This window comes from Limulus polyphemus, unplaced genomic scaffold (assembly GCF_000517525.1).
Source record: "Limulus polyphemus unplaced genomic scaffold, Limulus_polyphemus-2.1.2 Scaffold47, whole genome shotgun sequence".
In the NCBI taxonomy this organism is placed as follows: domain Eukaryota; kingdom Metazoa; phylum Arthropoda; class Merostomata; order Xiphosura; family Limulidae; genus Limulus; species Limulus polyphemus.
In genome coordinates, this window is record NW_013665657.1 from 987,695 (window position 1) to 1,013,558 (window position 25,864).

Sequence of the window (25,864 nt, forward strand, 5' to 3'; positions counted from 1 at the left end):
CAAAACTTGATTCCATACAAGTGTGGTATTTTCAGGTCAATTTGAAATGGGAGATATGTATTAAACCATAGTACGTGTAGTAGGAGATTTTTAGGGTATTATGCAGAGCTTGATTAAATCAAATTCTAAGAAAAGAAAAAATAGCACAGTTGTTCTACTTTGAAACGACAGAACCAGTTTATTTGTAATAATAAAATAACGATAGAAAAAAATAAAGAAACGGTACATAACCCAACTACATTTCATGACAATTAAATCAATTTTACTTAAGACGAATCCCTAACCAAGTACTAGTTTTCTTAGATCTACATTAAAGTTTAATCTATGTCAGGACTTTTCAAAGTCTCATGTTACCCACATCAAGAGACTATTCTCATTATTAACAAAAAACCCACAAAAAAACGGGATTTCTAGAGATGTATCTCCCCATGTGTCCAGAAGGATTGGCTTTGTGACAAATTAATTAAAGATTTGTCTAGTGTACAGGTCACATTAAATTCAGACACTAGCCTTTACTATGAGTGACAGCTTAAGGGTAGGATTAACATTGTTCACAGCTGGGTACAGAAGAACATATAACTAAACCAAAAACCCTCTTCCAAAAAGTATGAAATTGTTTACCATGGTTAGGAGCACCCTCTTCTGTTTAAGAAAGACGAGCAATAATCATAGAGATACTCGAGATAATACTCTATGTATGTAGCTCTAAACTTCAATTATTCAAGGAGTAAAAGCCCAAACATGTTATTCTTTCCCCTTAAAAAGAATCTAGAAGGTTAAGAACTGCACAATCAAGGACTATATAAATTTAAATGTGAAGCATGATTTTTTTATCGGTAATAAGGTATACTGAAGCAATTGTTATTTTGCAAAGTAAAATCCAATAAGCTATTATATACTTACTTTTATAGACGTAGGAAATGAATTTTAAACTGTAAACGAACTAACCTCAGTAAAAACGTTCTAGAAAATCTGCACAATGCATAAACTTACCAGATGCATGGAGACCTACAGTAAGTCTCTACACAACTTTAATGCTAGTAGGGATATGCAACACTAAGTTATTTTGAAGGTTACCAGCTTATGAACAAACTTTTAAGGTTAGTATCTTGTATCTTCTGGAAAGTATAGTTTCGTTTGTTAATTATTCAAAATGATACACTTAGAATAAACTAGAAACATAAAAAGTATTGTAGACATTGGTTGTTCCCTTGAGATTTTATCTAAATTATCACCTACTTTTTCCTTCTAAAATAAGTCTCCTATTATCACACGTTACTTACGTTCTTTTTCTTATGAATATACCTTTATGGTACGCTATATTATTCATTTTTAATGTGCCAAATCACCAACAAAGATCATCATGGAAGTGCGTAAAGTTTAAAAATATTGTATCACATAAAGAACAAAAACAGCTTTAGAAGTTATTCATGATTATTAGTATATATAAATTTGTTCCAATAATTTTCTTTGTCGAAAGTCCAAGAGCTCGGGAAGATGATAAAGTCTGAGCTTATAAAAAAAAAAAAGTTTGACACGAAGCTTTGCCATCTAATCTTCAAGTTCTTCACAATCATCTAGCTGTTCATAAACAATAGTAAATGTAAAAGAACAGTTTGAGGTCTACCATTGGCAAAGATGGTAAACCTGCCAAGATGAAAATGAAAAAAACAATAAAGAATTTCAAAACAAAACTGTGGGTGCTAAATAGAAAAATTATAATTAGCAGTACCAAAAATAATAATGTGGAGAACTCATTTCAGGTATCTCTGTGTTGTTTTTTAAAATAAACGTTTGTGTGTTTTTTGCCTCTCAGCTACGAATGCCCAGTGGGTCCTTAGAATAAAAGTAGTGGAATAGTTTGAATTTATTTTATTCATGCAATTTCAAAGCCCAAAGCTTACCGAACATTGCTAAAGATGTTCAAGCTACCAGATATCAAAACATTACAAATGTGGCTAAAGGCATAGACTTGTTACGACAGCGGGGTCACGTGACTCTAGTAGCACGTCATATTCTCGAAGGTTCGTGAATGCTCGAGCGTTTACTAGATTTCGGTATTCTTGTACATATAAGACGGTCAAGATGTGACGGCAACAATGTGTAGTTGAACTGCGGACAGAGAGAGACGTATTGTTGAGTCGAGCACGTGAGTCGTTTGTTGTGAATTATAGCGTTTGTTATAGCGTGACTGTGAAAATTAAATGTATTGCAAAGTTGTATTCAGAAAGAATAAACCAGTTTTATTTAAGAAAGGAGTTGTATCGTTTGTTTGTTTGTTTGTTTTTTTAATTATGCACAAAGCTACACAAGGGCTATCTGTGCTCTGCCCACCACGGGTATCGAAACCCGGTTTCTAGCGTTGTAAGTCCGCAGACATACCGCTGTGCCACTGGGGGCTACTTGTATCGCTAAAGTTTCTTCGGAAATTATTTTTACGGAAAATTAATTAACGACCAGAGACGTAACAGACTTCAAACCAGGTGTAAATGAAACAAATTAATCTATTGTCTCAAAATATGTAACAGATATCAGCACGAAAGAGGTTGCGTGTTTAGTGTTTGAAAATATGTCACTGAAGCCTGATATTATATATAAAATATCTCCTGACATTGTAGAGGGAGCTGAAGAATTTGTATCACTAAGTTGAACAGAGTTTTTGCTAAACCAAATCTTAACATCCATAGTGCGAGGCCTGGAGTCTAAACAGAAACATCTGTTTGAATACTTTCACAACAGTAATGCAAATAACTCACCATTACTTTCATAATGTATATCCTGTAAAACCTGGCTAGTATAGGACCTTATTTAAAATCATTGGTATACGATCTGGATACTAAAAATGGCAGTTCTTTAATAACATTAAGTGTAACAGTTAACACACCATGCCCTGAAGATGATGGAAGTAAAACGTATTATATGTATGACTTTACATATTTATTAAAATGTACATGCATCAATCTAAAGAAGCGTGATTTTCATGTAATAGAGGGAAAGATTAATTGAATGTAAATCAAATTTTATGACTGAGCCTCATCATATAATTTGAGGCGAGCACCTAAGCTTACTGAAAAACATATAAACCTCCCCACCTCCTCCATTTTCAACAATGAATGCCATACTGGTAGCTCCAGTCCTCGTCCACACAACTGCATAAGGCATAATAACATGTTCTGTTCTAGTTGTATATAAAAAAAATATTTGTAAAATGTTAAACAAATAGAATGAAAGACACATTTGTTAAACAGTCATTTTTAAATTATAATTTTGTTTTTTATATTTTTATTTTCTCAACTAACATAACACAAATATGTGAAATTAATTTAAAACTTTTTGATAAAGGTACTTTGCTGCAAGTTTTACTGATTAACTTCACAGCATATATGATAGTTTTAACAGTCCTTGTCTCATAGGCGTAATATCTTTAAGATGTGCTCTTCAGTGGTTCACATCATAATGACTTTCTAAAGAAAACGAGGGATGTTCTGAAACAGGTTACTATGGACGAAGGAAAGTCAATCCCATTTTATCCAGAAGTTCGCCATTCATGATTGAATAGGACCATTTTCATCATCATCCATTGATTTTGTGTATTCGGAGGTGACTTGAAAATGTCTGGCACAATGAGGACAAGACAGGTGGGTTCTAATGGTTGCTTCATATTGCTCTACGTGCTGCACTCTTGTTCTGAGCTGTCAGGATGCGATGTTGTTCGTAAAGGTTGATGAAGATGACTTGAGTTGAATTAAAGTAAGGGAGAGTTGCGCAGCATCAGGTACCAGTGGCAAGACCTAGTCGAGACGATTGGAAGATGAGGCAGGAGCTGCCAGAATATCCCATTTTATATATTCATTGTGAATATCATCTTCATAATATATTAATATTTCATTGTATATGTTTTAAATTAGTAATTTTTAGAGCATTTCTGTAGAACTTTTAAGATATTACACATTGTGAGTGTTTTTGTTGTTTTTTTGTTTACATTTTGTATGTGTTTCTGGTATTTAAATGCAATCACTCACATTTTATTTATACATATTAATGGGATACATTTAAACGTTTCGATTTTCTCTGTTGCCATTTTAGATTGGTAGTTACCCACTACTAATGTTGTGAGAAGATATTCAGAATAATCATGATTTCCAATTTCTTCTTGCTAATCGCTTGAACCAAGACTAATTAGAAAACCTATTTGCTGACGTTTGACAGAAGGGTGGAAATAAGAAAAATCCAAATCCAGTGTCGTTTTCATTTTCTTTTAAAGCAAGCTGTTTCCTCACTAAGTCCAACAGATTGCTCGAACTGTGAGGAAGATATTGGTGAATTTTTGACAAATCTGTAAAACTATTTGAAGCTCGTCTAACCTCATATCTTTGTCTTTGCATACAATCTGCTGCCAGGATGAACTCTTTCTCGAAATCAATTGCCCATACATAACTTTTCCTAGGGTGAGAGTGACTTTCAGCTTTCATCTTGTTAAAAGATTTATGGACACATGCTATTCGCATCAATTCATCTTTTACTTCATCTCTGAAGGCAATTTCCCACCTTTCATTATCAAATAAAATCAAACAATTCTAGTCATTAGAATCAGCGTCAATCAGCTTACTGAAAGGCTTTCTACCAATAAAATCGTTGATTCATAGACTAGATATCATCTCTTGGTTCATGATCAATTACCAATTTGTCACATTCTCAAAGGTGATGTCAATGTTTTGCACACTTGTAACAGTCTCTTTCTGTCATCTTTCAGAAGCAGTTTCTAGTGGTATGCCCTTTATGTTATAGTTTAAATATATCCTTTCCTTTTGTTTACTTCCTTCACTTCTCTAATTAAAGCCTTTTCTTCAGTTCCTGACAATATGCCCTTTTAAGTTGGAGTTGAAATACCCGTTGTGCGATTTATTTCTTCCATTCTTTAGGCCCGGCATGACCAGGTGGTTAGGGCGCTCGACTCGCAATCTGTGGGTTGCGAGTTCAAATCCCCGTCACACCAAACATGCTCGCCCTTTCAGCCGTGGGGGCATTATAATGTTACGGTCAATCCCACTATTCGTTGGTAAAATAGTAGCCCAAGAGTTGGCGGTGGGTGGTGATGGCTAGCTGCCTTCCCTCTAGGCTTACACTGCTAAATTAGGGACGGCTAGCGCAGATAGCCCTCGTGTAGCTTTGTGCGAAATCTGTAACAATCTTCCACTCTGAACTAACAGTTCTCTAATAAACTGTTTGAACTGTTCTAGACTCTTATCAGAGAGATATGACGTTTATGTACTACAGGATCTAGATTATCCTGTAACTGCTGGGTGGTATATTTGGTTATTTATCTACGACTTTAATGGATTCAAGGACCATTGCCAAATTAGGAGCTTTCTTTAAAAGTGTAAACATTCTTTGCTTCAACCTAATTTGTATATCCTCATCCACTATGGCTTCTACCGTGTCACGTACCAGTGAATCTATCATTTCAATAAAGCATCTCAGTAAGATAACTGGGCAAGCCTTTCCACATGTTCTGCATAATCAGCTAAGCTCTCTTTTTTTCCTCCCTACGCTGCTCCTGAACTTTACTTTGGAAATTTCCTTCTAGTGTGCCACTTCAAACTGTTTGATAAAGTAGCCAATGATGCTTAATAGTTGCTTTGGCTCTCAGCTGGAAAGTTGATGAATGTTTTTAAGGCTAGTCCTTTTAAGTGGGTAGCAAAATGAATGGTTTGTGATTCTCTATTCACTTATAAAATTATTTCAAATTGAGCCTGATATGTCTCACATGGTACCGTTTCGTCATAGTTTGTTGGTTTCTTGATTGAGTGATTTGTTGAATCAGTCTACTAAGTGCTGCAACTTGGTAAGGTAATGCTATATTTAGAGTAATCCAGAAAGTTTTTACAGTCATCGATGGAACAGCATTAGTGGAAACAGATGTAGACCAAATGGGACCTCCTATTCTATATTTCATATTTAAAGGTGTTTGAGGAATGAATTCTTAGCTGTATGCAGAAACATGCGAGGCTTATTTGATCTTTGCATTTAGAAATTCATTTTCCAAATGTTTTATTCTGTCATTTATGTTATTGTCTTCGTCGTTGTTTTTGCTGTTAAAATCTTATTGTACTTCATATGTCTTTTTTGTACTTCGTTTTTGATTTTGGTGACGTCCTTTTGTATTTCATTAATGTCTTTTTGTAGTCCTTCATTTTGTAATTACAGTATTTCTGCACTTCATAGGTTTCTTTTTTGTACTACTTCAACTGCAGAAATTCCTCAGTATATTTCTAAATATCTTATATGGATTTCGCCTTCAGTCAATTTTAATTTTGCTCCTAATTTTTCGTTAAATCTCACATCTCCTTCATTTTATTCCTCTCCAACATTCCTGTATCTTGATTTTGTTCTTTTATTTAATTTTTCGTTTTTTTTAACACTCTTTAACTTCTGTGTCGTTCTTCTTGGTCTTCTCTTAAGTTCTTTGACTTTTATCCGACATTCTGCTTTTATTCTTCTAATATTTTTCTCTTTTATTTTAGAATTTTTTTTAGTTTCCTGTCTCTTTCTTCATATTCTTCCTTTAATTTTCTATTTCATTTTTCCGGGTCTTTCTTTAACTTTCTGTCTCTTTTTTTGTGGTCTTCTTTTATATTTCTGTCTGCTACTTCCTGGTCTTTTTTTAATTATTTTTTTCACTGTTTATTCATCTCCAGAAAATCTTCTGTCTCATTCTAGCATCTGTCGTCATCTTGAAGTTTGGTCTAGACCTTATTGTTCTCAAATGATACCACTCTTGACATAAGTATTTTAATGGTTTCTATCATTGGGTAGGTCCTTATTATTTGGTAAAAACAATGCAAAGTCCAGTTCGCTTTACGAAAATTAAGTGTTTATTTCTTCAACCATAACATGCAAGTTTACAGTAGTTAGGAAGACAAGGTAGACAATAGGTTGACCAATGAAAGGGGGAGGAAAGGGTGACCCTTACTATATGAACTATCAAGTGGTGTTTTACGATAGAATTTGTATATAGAACATTATGTGATAGCCATTTCATTATTGGCCAGTTGATTGAAAGGAAGCGGTTTTCCTTGCTTTCTGAGCTATTAAATTATGATTTATGGAAAGTATTATAAGAATGTTGTATGATAACCTTTGGACTGCTGAACAATTAGAACAGTTGGTCGGTTTAAAATTGACAAATGAAAAAACCATCGTCACCCTTATTTTCCGAGTTACATAGCAGATTAGTCTAACAGTTTCCGATAATTGTTCTATATATTTAGTGGGTTATAACAGAATTTATGTAAAACTGAAGGTATTTGATAACATTGAAGACTCGTAATCATGACTGGTAATTCTGATAATCTAACATATTGAAGAGAATTTGTGGTTCTTGCTTTTCAAGTACTCAAATTAGGTCTTGAGAGAATGTTGGCAGATATTTCTGGTATAAACTTGCTAAGCAAACTTGTTATTTTGCACGTAAGTTGACGAGACATTTTGTTGTTTCGTTTTGCAAGACTGTGCCCGGTGATATGGTTGTTATATATCAATCTTTCCGAAATGCTGTAAGGGAATTGAAATCTAACAAAGCAATAGAAATTAGCATGGACTATATAATTATAAATCATTTTATTATATTTCTGCCTTAGTTATTTTTGTGTTTATTTTATGTAGATGGTAATACAAGTAGGACAAACATGGTTAATGTTGATGGCTAAGTTGTAATGGTCAATGTAATTTTTCTGTCATCTTTTGTGTACTTGATATGTTGGATTGTGCGTATATTTATGTATTTTGTGGTTGCTGACTCAATATGGGATTTTTTTTCCGAATGAATAAGTATACCATAATAGGCTAAATATTACACCATCTGATGAGATTCAATCTGATCAAATATTAATTATGTGACCAACCAGATAACCTGATAGCATTACCGTCAATGCATTATCTCACAATATTATGCAGAAATGATGCTACTGCACACGTACCATGCTCAATAGGTATTTAGTCATTCAGCCCACTAGTGCTCTCTATTATCTTATAAACATAATTCTCCTGGTATTAAAAAGTGGGAGTCAAGGTAGTCATAATACACATAGTCATAATATAATATACTGTAAATAGTCCTATGCCCACTCATTCTGTGGCCACTTACAGGTAGCAATAGCAATGGCAAGTACAATTCAAACGAGAGTTTCAGTGAGAAACTAGGGGTGTAAATCATTGTCTCACTCTGCACTCCTTTAAAGAGCCTTTAATGGCCTCTCGTTCAATATCCTATAATGAAGTGATAGCTCATGCCTACGACACATTTTCAATTTGTATGATCACATCTACTAACCATTACAAACAAATTTCTGGATACCATCGAATCTCATGAGCCGAGAATCCAAAAGTTGATATCTGACCAAAACTATTATTTGTTCCACCCCTAGTATTCCAGCAGATATGTGGAACAATTGTTCCTTTAGTGACAAAAATATGAAATTTGTTACACAGTTAGATCATGTCTTAATTAGGATCTTTGGCTAGGGGGCCATCACAGATTTGATCTATGGTGGAAATGACAACCATATAAATAATGGACACTATAAGCATATCAAATTTTACATGCTAATAAAATCTCAAACAACCAAAAAACTGGATTATGCATACTAGTTATTAACATATATTGATAATAATAAATTATTTAGTACACAAAAAAGTCAAAAAGTACAGACTTTTGTCTCCACTAATTATAAACCTATTCAGAATCACATTTGATTGCTGTCTTAATGAACTTGCATTGTCCTCTGCAACCTTTCTTGCAACTACAACAAAGCTGTTGGTGACATGCCTGCATAGTCTCAAGAAGAGTTGTTCACTTTATATCCCAGCCACCTTCATCACTCTTGGTTTATAACCATTCCCTAAAATATAGAGGCTCAGTTACAGAAAATATCATCTATGTCCAACAGTGAATGATATGGTAAGTAGTCCTTTTCGTGTACTGGACTGTTGTCACTTGTGTTGGAGGAAGGACATCTGAGTGTAGAACTGCTTTCATCATCATTGACATGCTCTTGACGACTGGCTTGGTCAAATAAGAGTACAACTAAGCATTACAGTAACACCAGCAAGTCATCTACAGACTTAAGTCTAGCAGCCAAAGTGCAGAATGTTGGTGTGACTTCATAAAAATACTTCCGTATATTTTATGTTGTCTTTTTACTCCTCTCTTGAAAGTATGACACTATATCACACGCATTAAAGGCATGGAACAGGGCAGGACTCGACATTTGTCAAGAACCAGTGCTCTAGTAATCTCATGAGTTGCTAAGAAGCTGAAGATCCTTCCTGTGACAAACACAACCCACAGCCTAGTAATGTTGAAGTGTGGGATTAAACCATATTGCACATATAGCAAGATGCATGTGCTTGTCTCCTCATGTATGTATGGAGCAAGACTAATTACTTGTCTGGGCCAAGCATAGAATACACCTTTATGGTGTTTCAAATCAATAAAGTAACTCAAGACTCGATTTTTCAGTTTAATGGATTGAACACGTCCAGTCACGTAAGTCCCAAGCTGTTCCAGCCTGGTGTGGTATAGATTTGCCAGGTTATTCATTTAGTGCAACTTTACTCTCCATGTGGGCTTCCTCAACACAGAACAAAAATTCAACGACTGTTACACCATGGTTAATACTTCTGGCATCCTGTTCTTTATATGTATTTGTTTCTTTTACTTTATTGTGGAGCACTGGACATTGTATCTTTAATCTTGTGCTGTCAGGTCTCTTGTGCTCAGTTTATTGAACAGAAATTGTCATGTACTTCGAAAGCACGTTACCTGACATAGGTATTAAACTCAGGAGTTGAGGCCGTGTGCAAAACCTCACCAGCTACATGTTTGTCACAAAAAAAAAACATCTTTCAGTCCAAAGGGCAATACATTCCGACATGAGCGTCCGCTGAAATTTTTCCAGATGAAGTACTGTAGTGTGAAACTGTGAAATGAGTAAACAATTCATATATATATGCTGAATGAATAAAGAAAGAATTATGTTTCTCATTTTCCAGGGCCCCTTGCCCCCCCCCCTCCCCGCTGTGGATGCCTATGCATCCCGAGTCCTGAGAGGGGAGGCTTATTGAAGACGTCATTGTTTTCGTGATGTTGTGTTTTATTTTTCTCCTCACGAAGTTTTGTTCTGATGAACTTCAGTCTACAGGAGTCATGCCACATAAAACTGTCCTGTTGGAGATTTGCCTTGTAACCCACACCAACATCTAATCATGATATATCAATTATTATTGTAGATACCAAGGAAATTTTCAACAATGGTCTTTTAGCTCCATCTGTACCACACCTTTCATCAGCTGTACAGTGAGGCGCCTCAGACTTGTCCTCTTGGCACAGAATACATTAGATATCTGAGGTGCAAGGCTTTTGAGTGTTTACTGTCTGATACATTGTGGTCATTTTTATTCATTCAAAAAAGCTAGATATAGTATGAAAGCAGACAAAAGTATATAGACGACAGTAATGTTAACATCAAACACATTTTGTCTTTATTTGGAAGGTCAGCAGTCTTATATTTGCACATTAAAAGTCTATATATTGCAGATCTGCTACAGTATAAGTGGCAAGCATAGTGAGTCATTGCTTATTCAAGAGAAATATCGAAAAATTAACTAAGACTTTCTCCAAAGACAATACAAATATGTCACACACACAGGTTCGTAGCACTCACTGCATGGTGACCGTGTTATACATTGGCGGCCATGACCGTCATAGGACAAATCTGCAATGGTTCTATAGCCAAAAATCTTTATTGTGGCAACATTAACTGTGTACCAAGTGTCATATTTTTTATCATCAAAGGCAAAAATCTTTCAAGTGTGTCACTTATATGGTGGAGTACAGTTATAATGCTTGATCAGAATCTCATAGAAAAAACTATAGTATTCATGGATATTAAAGCAATGAATATATCAGAAATAGAATACAACATGTTTAAATAAGAAAGAAAAATTGAAAAAAAAATGTTTTGTGGGCGTTTAATTATCTAGTATTAAAGACTATTTCTTTGAAAAAATAAGTTCACTGATTGGTTGATAGGCTGTTGAATTCAGAGAAACGCCATTTTGGTCGACGGTTTTCGACATCTAATTTCTGAAGAAGAGGTGTGGGATGATACTTGTGCAATGGAAGGTGCGTTCATCAGTTAGTTTACAAGTCGAAAAGTGATGATTGAAACTGGTCCATAGGATTCTGGCTTTACTGTAATTCGTAAATATTGAGTACTCAAGTATAATTGGTCGTTTATATTTATTATCGAATAAATAGACTTAAAAACAGTTAAAATATGATGTCCGGGGGACAAACGCTAAACGATAGGTTGACAGCGGCGAAACACACGATAACAGGCCAAGGGTTAGCCCGGACAGTTTGTAAGGCAACAACCGAAGAAATCATCGGCCCTAAGAAAAAACATTTAGATTGTAAGTAAAGCAGGAAACCACATTTTGATGCAATTTTGCATGTTTGATATTTTTTAAGTTTTAAAATATTTATTTGTTACTTGTGTTTATTTTGAAACTTAAATATTACTGTTTTATTTTCTTAAAATGATTATCATTGTATCATTATTGACAATATTGATACAATGATCAACTAATCGATATAATTACATACGAACATCAGTTACTTTCATTAGTGTTATATGAAATGATTTATTAATCAAAATTGTGATTAATTCAATTAATGCCATAAGAATAATCAACCAACTTAAATAAGTGTTTCCAGTTAATACTGTTTTTGATTATTCCAAGTATCCAAGTAAATGATATATTACCATTATAATTTCTTATTATCATTTTGGATTTGAAGGTTGTTCAGTGTAATCATTTAATGTCACAACTTATGAAAATAATCAACTAATCAAAATTAGTGTTTCAAGTTATCACTCTTTTTAAATTATTCCTAGTGTCAAAGTTTCATGTGAGAACAATCAATTACTTGAATGTAACTAATGGCTTGTAGTGGCTCAGTGGTAAGTCTCAGGGTTTATAATGCTAAAAACTGGGTTTCAATAGCTCATTGTGTAGCTATGTGCTTAGTTACAAGCAAACATCTATAACTGTTTAAGTAGTCCAACAAATAATTGACTATCAAGTTTTACTAATCATCCAACTGTACTTCTAGCATAACAGACTGATATTACTAAACTGATAGGATAACGAGTCAGAGTTTTGTAGTTTCAGCAAATAAAATCAGTAATTTGAAATTGCATTTCTATAGTTGAACTTATGAAATCTTTGCTTGTTTCTTGCAGTTTACCCCTACCATATGGTTAATCTAGGATGCATCCACATATAGCAAATGTAAAAAGAAAATCCACATATAGCAAATGTAGAAAGAAAAATCCACATATAGCAAATGTAGAAAGAAAAATCCACATATAGCAAATGTAGAAAGAAAAATCCACATATAGCAAATGTAGAAAGAAAATTCCACATATTGCAAATGTAGAAAGAAAAATATATTCATCCTCACATTAAAGCTACAGCAGTGTGAAAGGGCCATCAGTGTAGAAAGTTTTAATTCTACATGGTTTTTGCTCTTTGTCACTATATTCTTAAATTATGGTAATTTTAAAGATACTTATTTGGAAAGACTTAATTTAAGGCTAAAGTAAAAAATGTAAAAGAAATATGTTTATATATCAAATGTAGCTTGTCAAGATGGTGGTAAATCATGCTTAAACTGTTTAATATTGAATTACTTTCACAATGAAACTACTTGTTTGACAAGTATTGGGGGTGTGAGGAACTCCTGGAAAAACAGGTTTGGTGTAACATATAAGTGTGGTTCCATGTATCTTGTATTGGAATTTCTAAAGTTCTGATTTTAGTTGGTTTTTTTGTAATACTTGCATTGATAATTGCTTGCAAAAAAAATAAATAAATAAAGGATATTGTAAATTCTCATGACCTTAAAAGTTTAATTTTAGCATCAGGATTTCAGATGATTTTTAGAACTTAAACCAGCAAGGTGTATGATTTCAATTGGTATATACATTTAATGACAAATTGGATAACAATGAATAATTTGTGTTTCTTGATTTATAATCAAGAAGTATATGTTTGTGACAGGTATGCAACTTGCTTCTCCTTCCATCAATTCATTAAAATTTATCTTAAATTTTGAGATTTACAAATGGTTATGATACAGAATTTTTATGATACGGTAGAAATTACTTTGTTGTTGGAATTTTAAAATTATTGAATGGTTTGTCTGTGTATAGTTCATTTGGTAGAAAGCAAGTGGTGCAGAGTTTGTGGTAATGTGATAGTGTAAAAAGTGGTTTGTTTCTGGAACAATAGGCTAAACTGTATGTGTAGTTATTTAAAAAGGCTCAGATTGACTCATTAACTTGTAAAGAGTTACCAGGTGAGATGGGGATTAGTTGTCTCTGTCAATCATAAGCAAGTTGAGTCATATCTCACAAGTGTGCCCAACTCTTATGAACATTTACAGTCAGAGAAATGGAGAAATCAGGCTCATTTACAAAATAAAATAATTATTAAATGTAATTAATAATTGTCAAATCTAATGAATATAATTAAAATCACTAAAATTCCATTAAGAATCTTTGATAATACATAGGTAAACTTAAATAATGAACTATTAATTGAAAATCATTAGATACATTTTTGTAATCTTAACAACTATTAAATGGATTGATTGAAACAAGTTGATCTGACAATAAACTGAACAGTGGAGATGCCATTTTAGATTTATTGTTAATCACTAATGAGGATATAGTTTCAAGAATTAGTGGGGGAATATTTGGATAAAAGTTATCATTGCATAATTAGGTTTGATGTTTTGTTACATGATGACATAACAGGAAATTAAAGTTTAGTTACTAATTTTCAGAAAGCCAGATTTGAGGCCATGGAAAAAGATTTGTCATTAGTGAGCAAGGATAAAGAATTAAAAGGTGATTTAGGACATTTGAGAAATCTTAAAATATAAATTTCTTTTCATTATTGACTGCCATTTAGTTACTGATTCATTTTTGAATCTTTATCACCTCCTTTATTTTTTAGAGATATGGAACTTCTGGTTTCCATGCTCCCATGTTTCCTTTTATTTCTACACATAAAGTTTCCTCATCAGTTTCCTGGAGATTTGGGCAGTTCAGTGGGCCTGCCACCATTTTGTGTTACAGGTGTCTGGACATCCTGTTTTGTTTACTTCAACAACTCAATTGTTATTTCATACATCAACTGACTGGGAAATACCCACTCTCTAGACTTCCATTTTCTTCTTCTCGACCTCTAGGTTTGGGTTCATAACAGCAACTTCTGGTTTCCCTGGCCATTCTTTTCTTTTATTCAGTTCTCATATACCTCTTTTAAGCCTTCATAGTTAGTCATCCTCCTCATACTACTTATCTGTTTGTCTATGGGAGATTACTCTTTTGTTTTATGCCATTTTCTATAAAGTTTGTCATCTTATGGCTTCTCCTGTATGTGACATTGCAAGCAGGGATGTGAATAATCTCTAACACCTCTGTGTCACATTGTTTACACTACATTGCAGTTTATTACACCTCTTGGTGCAATAAAGGTGATAAGTTGTTGATTATTTCTTGTAAATTCCATAAAAAAGAAGCAACTACACCTGGAACCACCCTTCAGCTTTGGTCCTGTTGGAGCTTGGACTTTTACATTTTTTCCACCTGTTGACTCATTATACAGATGATTCTTGGGTCATGCACATTTTTCCCAGATGACACTCCATGAGTTTACCAATTCTGTTGCTATATTCTCAGAAAGGAACTCATCTTTTTAATTTCTTTATCTGTACAGAACCCTTATACAAGTCCATCTATCCCTTCTGAGTACCTGCTGTTGAAATGGAGTTTTCCATAAGACTGCTTTGGCAGTATTTTATTTTACCTTCCAAGCTATACTGCTACCTCAAAAGGAACAAAACAAAAAGCACCTGAGTATGATTCCCTGCTCTTAAACCTGGCCAGTTCCTGCTTTGTGGGAAGCAAGTGCACAGTCTCTCAATGTGGGACCTTATGCAGATGATAGATAATTCCTGGTTGGTCCATGTATCTCTCCAGTATTCTCCCCTGAGTGAACTCCTCCCTCCCATTTTCTTCTAGTGAAGTGGGAGAACCCTTACTTCCCAAGTACTGAGCTGCTGGGAAGGTTGATATGAAGAATTCTCTTTCAGGTCAGTGTAATCCCACTGGTATGAGAATGAATATACACACTCCTAGATCAGAAGTAGGACAGACATTTTTACCTGAAGTATAGTATAGGCCACTCCTACACTTTATCTTTTCCAGTGGTTGTGACCAGCCAGGTGAGTCTTTCATTCTTTTTAGGACACAGATATGGGATGATTCATTACTGCACCTTCTTATTTTCATATGTACTTCTCATATAGCTTGACTTATTGCCCTTGACACTACACATGTGCAATCCTCTGAAACATGCACTGGTTTAGCAGCTTTTACATTCTACCTATGTTTGTGTCACTTGAGTTCTTTTGACTACCTTTTTTCATTACCACTTGTATTGAGTGAAGAGTATTCCCTGCTTGAGATGGAAGTGGTCTCCTACTGAATGATGCTCCCATTAGCCCCCCCCCCCCCCAATGGATGACACATATGCTCTACGAGTTTCCATTTTTGTCACTATATTTTCAGAAAAGAGTTTATTATATTTCTTTATCTACACCATTTTCTCAATGTGGGATTCTAGCTCTGTTCTTTGGAGAAGTAAGTAGCATTTCTGAAGTTAACATTTTCCTTATATGTAAATGTATTTTAAATAGATATTTACCTCTCCACATAACCGCCCATCCTTCCTTTCCACTTCTAGTGTGTCTGTTTTGCCTCATCAAGAATGAGCTTTTGACATATACGAAATGTTCATTGGGAATATAGTGCATGGAGGATGTGTCACTCTCCTGTTGGTGTAAGAGTATAAACTTGCACATTTTTATATGTAGGGATGAGAGTTTCATTCAAAAGCTTGGCACACACACAAAATGTTTTGGCAAAGGTATGAGGTAACATCTATCTGTTCTGTGGAGAGGTTAGTATTTGTATGAAATAAATTTTCAAGTTAGGAAAATGCTAACATTAGACCTTTAAAGAATGCTGATGGCAAGGTTTTTGTTGAATAATTTGAGTTATGTGGTTGCATTAAATGTTCTCTTACATTTTTAAAAGAGAGAATGTTAGCAAAGTATGTGACCATGAATATTCTATTGAAAGTAATGGGATTGACCTGAATCATATAGATATTAATCCCTTGGTGATAAAAAAAAATGATGGAGAAATTAAAAATAGAAAAAGCATCAGGACCAGACAGTGTTTTTCCCTGGGTTTTAAAGGAGGTCATAGGTAGATAAAAGAGCCTTCGCATTTGGTAGGTCAATAGACTATTAGCAGGTGCTTGAGTATTGGAAAATTACTAATGTTATTCCTGTTTTTTAAAGGGGGTGATAAGATTTGTTGTGGAAGTTATAGATCAGCCAGTTTTACAGTACTTCTATAGTGGAAATAATTCTAGAGAATATTAAAACACTTGACATTCTTCCATCCAGCCATTTTCTATCCAATGAGGCAACTTATCTCCAACAACTATAGATTTTTTTTTATGTGGCACATTGTCAAATATGTCCTGAAAATCCAGTTGAAATAAATCCACACCTTTACCTTCATCTACACAAGTCAAGCAATCACTTCAAAGAATGTCATAAGATTAGTAAGGCAAGATTTCCCCTAGTAAGACTATGTTGGTTATCCAACAGAATTTTAACTTTGTTAAATGGCTTTCCAAAGCATCTTTTATCAGACTTTCAAAAACATTTTATACCACTGATGTAAGACTAATAGACTATAATTACTAGAACAATTTTTATCACCTCTCTTGAAAAGAGGAGTAACATTAGTCATTTTCCAATCTTCTGGAATTTAGAAAAAAATAGTAGCAAGTGGCTCAAAAACTCAACCATTACTTTTTCAAAATCCTTGGGTAAATATTATCTAGTCCATGAGCTTTATAATTTTTTTAAACTTTCTAACTTTTTATGAACATGCTCAGAATTAATGTGATAATCTTTTTTTTTCCATCTAGCAGCTTTTAAGCATAAAGAATATAGCTTAAATGGTCTTTATTAAAAATTTAAGAAAATTTATTAAATGTTCTATATTTCTACAAATCTACTATTTTATTTTTACATTTCCATTCATTAGTTTACAGGTAGAAATTATTGTGGAATAGAAAATTTAGAATAATAAAGCTGATTTGATACCAGACATTTTTTAAATGGTTGGGAAAGATTAGATATTTGTCTAGGAGATAAACCATGCCTTAGTTAAGTCTAACTTTGGCATAATAATAATTATTGAGTTATTTATTTCATTATTATGTGCATCACTTTCTATACATTGTGGATTTCTGTTTACAGATCTGTTACACTGCACAAGTGAACCAAATGTCTCCATCCCAGAATTAGCAGATCTACTGATAGCAAGAACACTAAACACTTCATGGGTTGTTGTTTTTAAGTCTTTGGTTACAATTCATCATCTTATGTGTTATGGAAATGAGGTTAGTAGAACTGCAAAACTGACTTCTAAACCTTAGAGTTTTGTGTGAAATTTAACATCTGAGGCATACCTTTTAAAAAAAAAAAATTTGATAATGTATTGCTTTATATGCAAGTATATTTTATGTAGTGGTTTTAATCAGTGTATATTGTGAAAATGTAAATGTTCCATAGTTCCAAAACATAGATACCTCCTCTCCCACTTATAGCTATTACTCAACCACCAGGGTTTCTTCCTTTGCCCATCTAAGCATTGGTCTGATTTTTTCTCACTTGCTACAGTCTTTTATACCCCACTCAATTGCCCTTGGCAATATTTATCTTGTGATACTCTCCACCTACATTGATGCACCCTTTATCCTTGAACTGTATATAATTACCTCATTCAGATAATGTTATCACTTTTTCTCAACAAAGAATCACTAATAGGTTTCTCAGTATTATGATCATTCAGAGATACTTTGAACATTATCGTGTTATCAAGTTGATTTTCAAGATAATCATTATACTAATTTTTAAAACAAATTTTTCTTCCAATTGGCAAGCCAATTTATGGAATGAATTTCTGAATTATTATTTCCAGCATGGAGGCAAATTAGGTCTCTCCTATCCTCCTCTGATATTTACTGTCAGTGATCTTATTCGTAGTAAGATGGAGACATATATTTGTATCTGTGGTGGTCTTCCGGGGGGCTCTGAGGCTGCAATTGAGGGCGATCCTCAACATTTTGGTGAGACTTTAGATTCAATTTTTCCTGTATTCTTTTAATCTGTTGGATTTCAATCTCCCTGTGGGACAGCAGTACATTTATGGACTCACAGCACTGGGGGCCGGGGTTCAATTCCCTAGGGTGAATGCGGCAGATGGCCCAAAGTTGCTTTGCTCTAACAAAAAAGCTTTACCTCACAAAACCCTGTTCCAATCTATAGTAATCAACACAGTCTTTAAATGACCTATGAAAAAGCGAAAAGGGAGGCCACTTTGGGATAAACTGCCTTTGATTTGTTAGGTCTTACCTGACACATTGTCAAAACTTTGTGATTTAACCTACCACTGCTAGGTGGGGACATTTTCTGACTCTCAAATAATACATCTGCTCCTCAAATTTTGGAGTTCTAAGGCAGAGTTTGTAGTTCCACTGAATAGTTCAATGTCCCCTAATGGGACAGAGTAAGTCTACTGACTTACAACTGTAAATTTCAACATTTTGTTTCCTTTCACTTCACTTTGTTAGAAGACTCTCAGGATCACCATTTTCATTGATAACGAGCTGGATCCATTTTGGGCATGCATGTTGGTTCAAATTTCGATTTCTACATTCCTCCCTGTTATCGTTGGAGTCTCAAATTATGTCAGCTCCTCGAGGGGGTCATAGTTCCATCCCTATTCGAGAGTCCCCAACCCCGACATCAGCCTCTCAGTACATTGGTACCCAGAATAGATTCTGTCTATATCAGAAGTTTCTATTGCTTGGTCAGATCACCAGTAGCATCGTTGATTATTGTATATCTTCAGTGGCTGTGGGGATTCAGTTCCAAGAATTTCTCGATATGTGGTAACCTTAATCATGAATCCAGGAGTACTGCATGTCCTTGAATCACAATTAGTCATTCAGTTTACATCTTCACCACTATTGTCCACCCAACCTGAAGGGTTATCTGTGTTTGGTTAGTCTGGGGCTAGTGAGAGAGTCTTGCTAGTTCTTCAGAGTTTTTATTCCTATCAGTTGTTGGGCTTATGCAGACAGGAGATTGGTGTCCAGTCATCAATCTTCCTTGTCTATATCAATGTCTAGGTTCTCCAAGGTTCACAAGTTACTCACTCCTCAATCAGTGTTGATTTTTTTTACTGGGATTTTAGATGTCCAAGTTGGTTGTAGTTGGCTTCTATCTGCACTTTACCATAGCAGTGATGTCCTACCACTATTGGCATTTGTGGTGCATAAGGGTCAGGACCTGCAGTTCTGGGTTATTCCCTTTGGACTCGCATCAGCTTCACATGGGTTCTGCCGTATCATACGAGTTTTTTCTCCTTCCCATTATTCCACAGTACTGTGCACACATCATTCCATGGATGACTGGTTACTGCTGGCACCATCTCGTCAATTGTCAGACCATCACATCCTGATTCTACTTTCAGAAACAGCCAAGGCAATCTTCCCTTTCAGGAATGAGACATCTGTTCTTTCTCCAATTCAATATATTGTCAGTCTGGTTATTTTTTTATATTTCATCTCGTCTCTCAGTGGAGCTCAGCTGACTCCCATCTGGCTCATTGCTATAAAATAGGTTACCACACTTGTACTCACCTCTACTGCTCCCATTGCACAGATGGTTCTTTCTCTTCTGGGAATGTAAGCATCACTCGAATCCCTTGTGCTTTTGGGACAAGAACACAAGTGATCCTTTCTTTGGTCATAAACATTGATTCAGTGGTTTCCCCAGTTTCCTTAGTCAGGATCATTCTTCGATCTCAAGAGGTTAAGTCAGGACACTACTTCGATATGGGTCTTCTGCTGCTGCTTCAGGGATGAGGTGCATATACCAACAGTCAGGAATTTCAGGGTCTGTGCACAGACGAAGAGATTCCCTACACAATGTTTTTGTCCTTCTTGCTTTTCAACAGGCAATGCCTCACAGTCTGGACTTATTAAGGGGTAAATCATCAGGCTTCACTTTGACAGTTGTGTGGTAGTGTCTTGTGTTTCTCATCAAGGACCTGGCTATTTGTCAGAGGTTTTTGTATCTTCTACAATCACTTTATTTAAGCAGCCTTATCAATTACTGTTTAATTATCTCGACTACTATTTTTTTTGAGTCCTAAGTACTTTCCAGATTCCTCACATCACAAGTACTTGGTCCCAAATTACCATTCCAGTTACCTACTAGGTATATTAAGGTTACATTATGTATTCTTTTTCAACAACACCTTTTTGTGACCTGACTCATATATGCCATGTATCCCCTTTATCTGCAGGTTTATTTTTCATGGCTGCTAACCTATAGACATCATCAAGTCTGAGTAATTTGCATTATTTGTCCACAGATCACTTTCTCTTTCTCTCTACATCCTCAGACCAGTTCTTCTTACCCAACACGCTGTCAGATGGGAAAGGGATTCAATTCTTTTCTCTGATTCATCTGATCGCTATTTGATCTTGGTCATGTTCAGTGAATAATACCAGTTTAGATTTGATTCTCCGCTATCTGGTGAGTTTGAGCATGGCCCTTCTATATAATTAGTATTGTTTCAGTACATTGCTCATAGAAGAGGGTCCATTGTTTCCTCGTAATTCTGAATGCAGAGTCGTCTCATTTTGGGTCCTTGATTGAGCACAGTTTGTTCCATATCCTCCCCATAATTCCAGGGACAAGTGAAATTTACCTTGCATACATAATTGGGGAGTAAGGATAAGTGTTCATAATTCTAGACCAGATGAGTTCTGTTTCCTCAGGTTGAGTATGGCATAAAGGATCCCATCATTCCAAGTTTGGGGTGTTGCTTTTCAGATTTCTTCACATTGAAGAGAGAGTTTGTCCATTTTAGTGTTGCTTACCTTCTCGTCATGATTCCAGTGGCTTGTAATGCATCATTCTATAGCTACAGGTTGGGATCCACTCACAAGTATATATATATATATATTGCAATCCAAATGCCCTAGCCACCAACGTGGGATTTAACAATCATGGCCTTAAAATTTCAACCCTGAGCAGTGGAACCTTGGTTACCTGGTTGGGGCCTGGCCAATAGTGACGAGAGATCATGCCAAATTCCACCCCCAGTGCATGAATTATGTTCCAGGTGAAGAGCATACCTGTTGTGGATGTGGTGTTGTTCATCCACTAGGGTGCTAATCTTCTTTTGGTACACCCACGATCTATGCAGATGCATTCTGTATAGATAATGCCCTCACCTGCTTCTCCATTGTATCAATGTGGGATTCTAGCTGTAGTATGAGCAGAGGTAATTATATTTTGGAAGCTAGCATTTTTTTAAATTCAGAATTTATTTCCAATAATACTTACCTCCATTCACACTCTCCCACCTTACCTTCCTACAAATAGCCAGTGTTAGAGACTGCAGATATAGACAGTCTTGAAAAACTGATAATATTATCTGAAGCAGGTGCTTATGTACAATATCAGGATAGAGGGAGCATTGACATCAGTGAAGAGTGTCACAAGACAGGTATTGCCAAGTGCAATGAAATGGGGATTAAATAACTGAACAAAAAATCAGACCAAAGGAAGAAAACCCTAGCAGTCAAGTAATAGCTGTAGTGTGAGAAGAGGTAAGTATTATTGGAAATACAGTTTAAATTTAAGAAAATGTTAACTTTTATTGGATAATCAACATGGTTTCACTAAGGGAAAACCTTGCCTTACAAATCTTTGACATTTGATAACGTTGCTGCTTATGTAGATTTGGTGTATCTGGATATTCAGAAATAATATGACAATGTGCCACATAAAAGGCTTGTAAGAAAATATTATATCTAAAGGTGTGGGGGATAAGTTAGCAAATTGGGTAGAAGTGTGGCTTGAGGGAAGAAAGCAGGGGTTGTTACAAATGGAATTCAGTCAAACTGGTTTAATATCACAAGTGGGGTACTTCAGGGCTCAGTCTTAGGACCTTTGCTTTTTTTATTTACATCAATGGCATAGATAAAGGAATGGTCAATAAATTTGCTGAGGATATTAAGGTCTTGGACGTTGCTAGCTGTGAAGAGGATGCTTTTGATTTACAAAAATATTTAGATCATTTAGTAATTTGGGCAAATAAATGGCAGATGGGTTTTAAAATGGTCCCTGGGATAGAGAGGTTGAAATCTCTCAAATTGTGTTTTCTTGGAAAAAAGAAGAGGGAGAGGGGATCTGAATGAAGTGTTTAAGATTGTAAAGGGAATTAGTAATGTTGATGCATAATTTTTCATACTTAATGGTGAGGATAGTAGGGCCAGGGGACACATATTTTGGCAGAGTAGGAGTCAGCTTCAGTTAACACAGTTTTATTTTTCAAACAGGGTGGTTGAACTCTGGAATTTATTGCTTTCAGATGTTGTGGAGGTAGAAAATTTAAATGAGTTTAAAAGAAAGCCTGATAAGTATATGAATAAGGGCTGACTTTAAGATTTTTTTAAATTTATTTATTAATAGGTTTAGTTTAGAGGATGGACCAATAGGTCCCATATTGTCCCAAAATATTATATTATGTTACATCTCTTAACTTTTAAGCATGAGTGAAAAGAAAATTTCTGATATAATGTCTTATCTCCTCTCAAAGAAAGCTTTCTTAATTTATACTGCCCTCTATCTGTGCAAATTTTCAAACACCACTAGCCTTGATACTCCTACTTACCTTCATGGATGTTAACATAAAATATCTGTATACTAACATGCAAATGATTATGCAGCAACCCTCCACCAATAGTAGTGCAACAATACCCTAGGGCCCCCTCTAGTCTTGTAGCTGTTAACCACTTATTAATTGGCAGTCTTGCTGTATAGATGTGTTTTCGCTTGTGGTTTGATTAACTTATCTACTCTCTTTGTGGGGATCAAACCCCAATACTTCAATTACCATTTCCCGAACACAATTTTCACATATTTCTCTCTCTCTCTGACCACCCTTCTCCATTTTTTATCTTCCATTTACCTTTTGTCTGAAGCTGTTCATTAAACCCCTGAGGGGTTTTCAGATGATACTCAGACTCTCCTTTTTGCTATCATGGCACACCATTCCTCTTTGGCCCAGGCATTACAGATGTGGCTGTTGGGATCTTCTTGGTTGAGATGCCACTTTATCCCAGGTTCATTTACCTTCCACCTCATTGTAGGACTTGTGCATGGCACCTTTTTTGCAATGAGAGGTGTTTGAAGACTCTTGTTTATTCCATCAACCTGTTCCCCATCCCTGTGTCTCAACTCTCTTCCAATCCCTTACCAATTATGGCTACCCAGTCTTCTGGTGTTTGCCATTGATATGTGGACAAGCATCGTTTTTGGATTATCCAGTGTCTTTGAGTATGTTCTAGAGTCAGGGCCAGACTCCTTCCCTTTTTCCACATTTGGAGGTCCTTTGTGGTCGATTTGTGGGTTCTGAATGTCATCTCTGAAGGTTTGGTCTTCCACTTCCCTTCCTCCCCCATTGTATCTCACTCCTGTTTCGTTCCCTCCTCCTTGGGATCCCATTTTTTGCCAATGTCTTTCAGAAATGGTTTGGGGCTTACTTCAGAAGTGCCATCGAATGAGAATATCCTTTTTGTTCTTTATTTTACTCTTGTCTGTCTGTGGTTCCCAAAAAAATGGGGAACTGGCACACAGTCATTGATATGTTGTTGCTAAAGTGCTTCCTCCTCATTCCAAAGTTCACCATGGAGTCATACTTAGCCCTTCATTGGGTTTTCACTCCAAGTTTGTGGATGACAAAAGTTGATGTGTCAGATGCATATCACCATATCCCAATCTTACCTGCATACAGACAGTATCTTTGCTTTGTTAATCATGGACATGTGTTTCAATTTCAGGCACTTCCATTCAGACTTGCCTCAGCTTCATATGTGTTTTGTTGATTGGTCTGGGCAGTTGTCTGTCTGTCTGCTTCATTCTAGAGGCATTCATTTCCACCATTATGTAGATGACCCGCTGCTTCCCCATAAATGATGACTAAGCCCTACATACTCAGTTTCTTCTCCAGGAAGCTGCCATATCCACACAATAGTTGGTTTATCTTGGCGTGTTTTTCAAGTCCATTTTCAGTCTGGCCCTACTGTGCAAGAGGTTCTCTCTCTTTTGGGGATGTGGGCTTCTCTAGGAGCCTTCATTTCACTTGGTTGCACCCACATGCACCATCTTTAGTGGGTTTTTATAAACCAATGGAGCCTTTTTTGGGAATCCCTTAGATGCCCCTCTTTCCTTTCCCCCTATCCTTACAGGCTGACTTTGTATGGTTGTTGGATCAGGAAAATATTACTGTGGGTGTTCTCCTTCCCTCTCCTTATCTGGAATGTTACCTTTTTATGAATGCTTCTCTTTTCGGTTGGGTGGCATATCTCAACACTCGGGAGGTTTTGGGATGTTGGACTCTTTCTGGGTCCTTTCTCCATATCATTCTCTTGGAATGTCTTGCTGTTCATTGAGCTTTACATCATTTTATGCAAGATATTTGGGGCCAGTTGGTAATGGTCCATTCTGACAATTCTATGGTGGTCTCGTACATCACCAAGCAAGGAGCCATTAGGTCGAGATACCTTTTTTTTCCAAACACTGGATCTTCTGTATTTTGCCCACAGCCATCACATCATTTTGTTGGCATGTCATATTCTGGATGCCCTAAATCTGGTCATGGATCGGTTATCCCATCTCAACAACATTCTCTCAGTGGAGTGTTATTTGGATCGTCATGTTTTTCAGGGATTGTGTGCTCAGTGGGGTGTCTCAAATTTTGATGATTTTGCCATTCATCTCAATACACAACTTCCCCAATTGTAGTTTCCTTTGGCAGGAGCAGCAATGCTCTCAGTCATGATTGGTCATATTGGTATCCATATGCATATACTCATATTTTTCTCCTCTCAAGGATCCTTGCTATAATTCAGACCACTCCGTGTCATGTTCTGTTGGTGGCTCCATATCAGGCAGCTCAAACATTGTTTCCACCGCTGCACCAGCTTTTGGTGTCACCCCCTTTCCTCTTCATTTATCTCTGACACTCCTTCATCAGCCCCACTCAGGTGTGCATCATCCATCCATTCTCTTTCCTCTGTGGTGGTTTGTCAGATAGAGTTATCATCCATCCCGTCCTGCTGTTTCTTCACATAACATACATTTTGAATTGACTTTTTGACAGGAGCCTTTGGTTTCCTCAGTTGCAGGCTATAGGGTGATGTTATCTGTCATATTTTGGCTTACCAATTTTGCTTGTGTTTTCCAATCACCAGTTTCATCCCTGTTGTTTTGTTCCTTCTGTGTTTCTGTCCTCCTTGCTCTGTTTCCCTCCCTGATTGGAACCTCGTTGTGGTCCTCCATGCTCTTACCATCTTCCATTTGAACCTTTGACTTCGTGTTCATTATATCACCTCTCCTTGAATTTCCTGCTCATGTTGGTGTATGGACATCATCGTTCCATTGTGTTCACAATTGATATTCACCACATTTTGTTTCACAGTTCCTATGTTCTCCTTTTTTATGCCCAAAACTTCAGCTGCTAGAGAGGGTAATTCTACTTTTGCAACCATTTCCCTT

General features: G+C 35.8%; 1 protein-coding gene across 3 annotated transcripts in view; it reads left to right on the forward strand.

The window, feature by feature from the left end:
- Positions 1-11,117: 11,117 nt before the first annotated feature.
- LOC106462658 (phosphatidylinositol-binding clathrin assembly protein LAP-like) overlaps positions 11,118-25,864 on the forward strand; it is a 66,993-nt gene continuing 52,246 nt past the window's right edge. For all 3 annotated transcript variants that reach the window (XM_022390238.1, XM_022390241.1, XM_022390244.1), the window contains exons 1-2: positions 11,118-11,475; positions 17,480-17,622. In XM_022390238.1, coding sequence (XP_022245946.1) covers positions 11,340-11,475; positions 17,480-17,622 — 279 coding nt within the window. In that variant the 5' untranslated portion in view covers positions 11,118-11,339. The remainder of the gene's footprint in view (positions 11,476-17,479; positions 17,623-25,864) is intronic.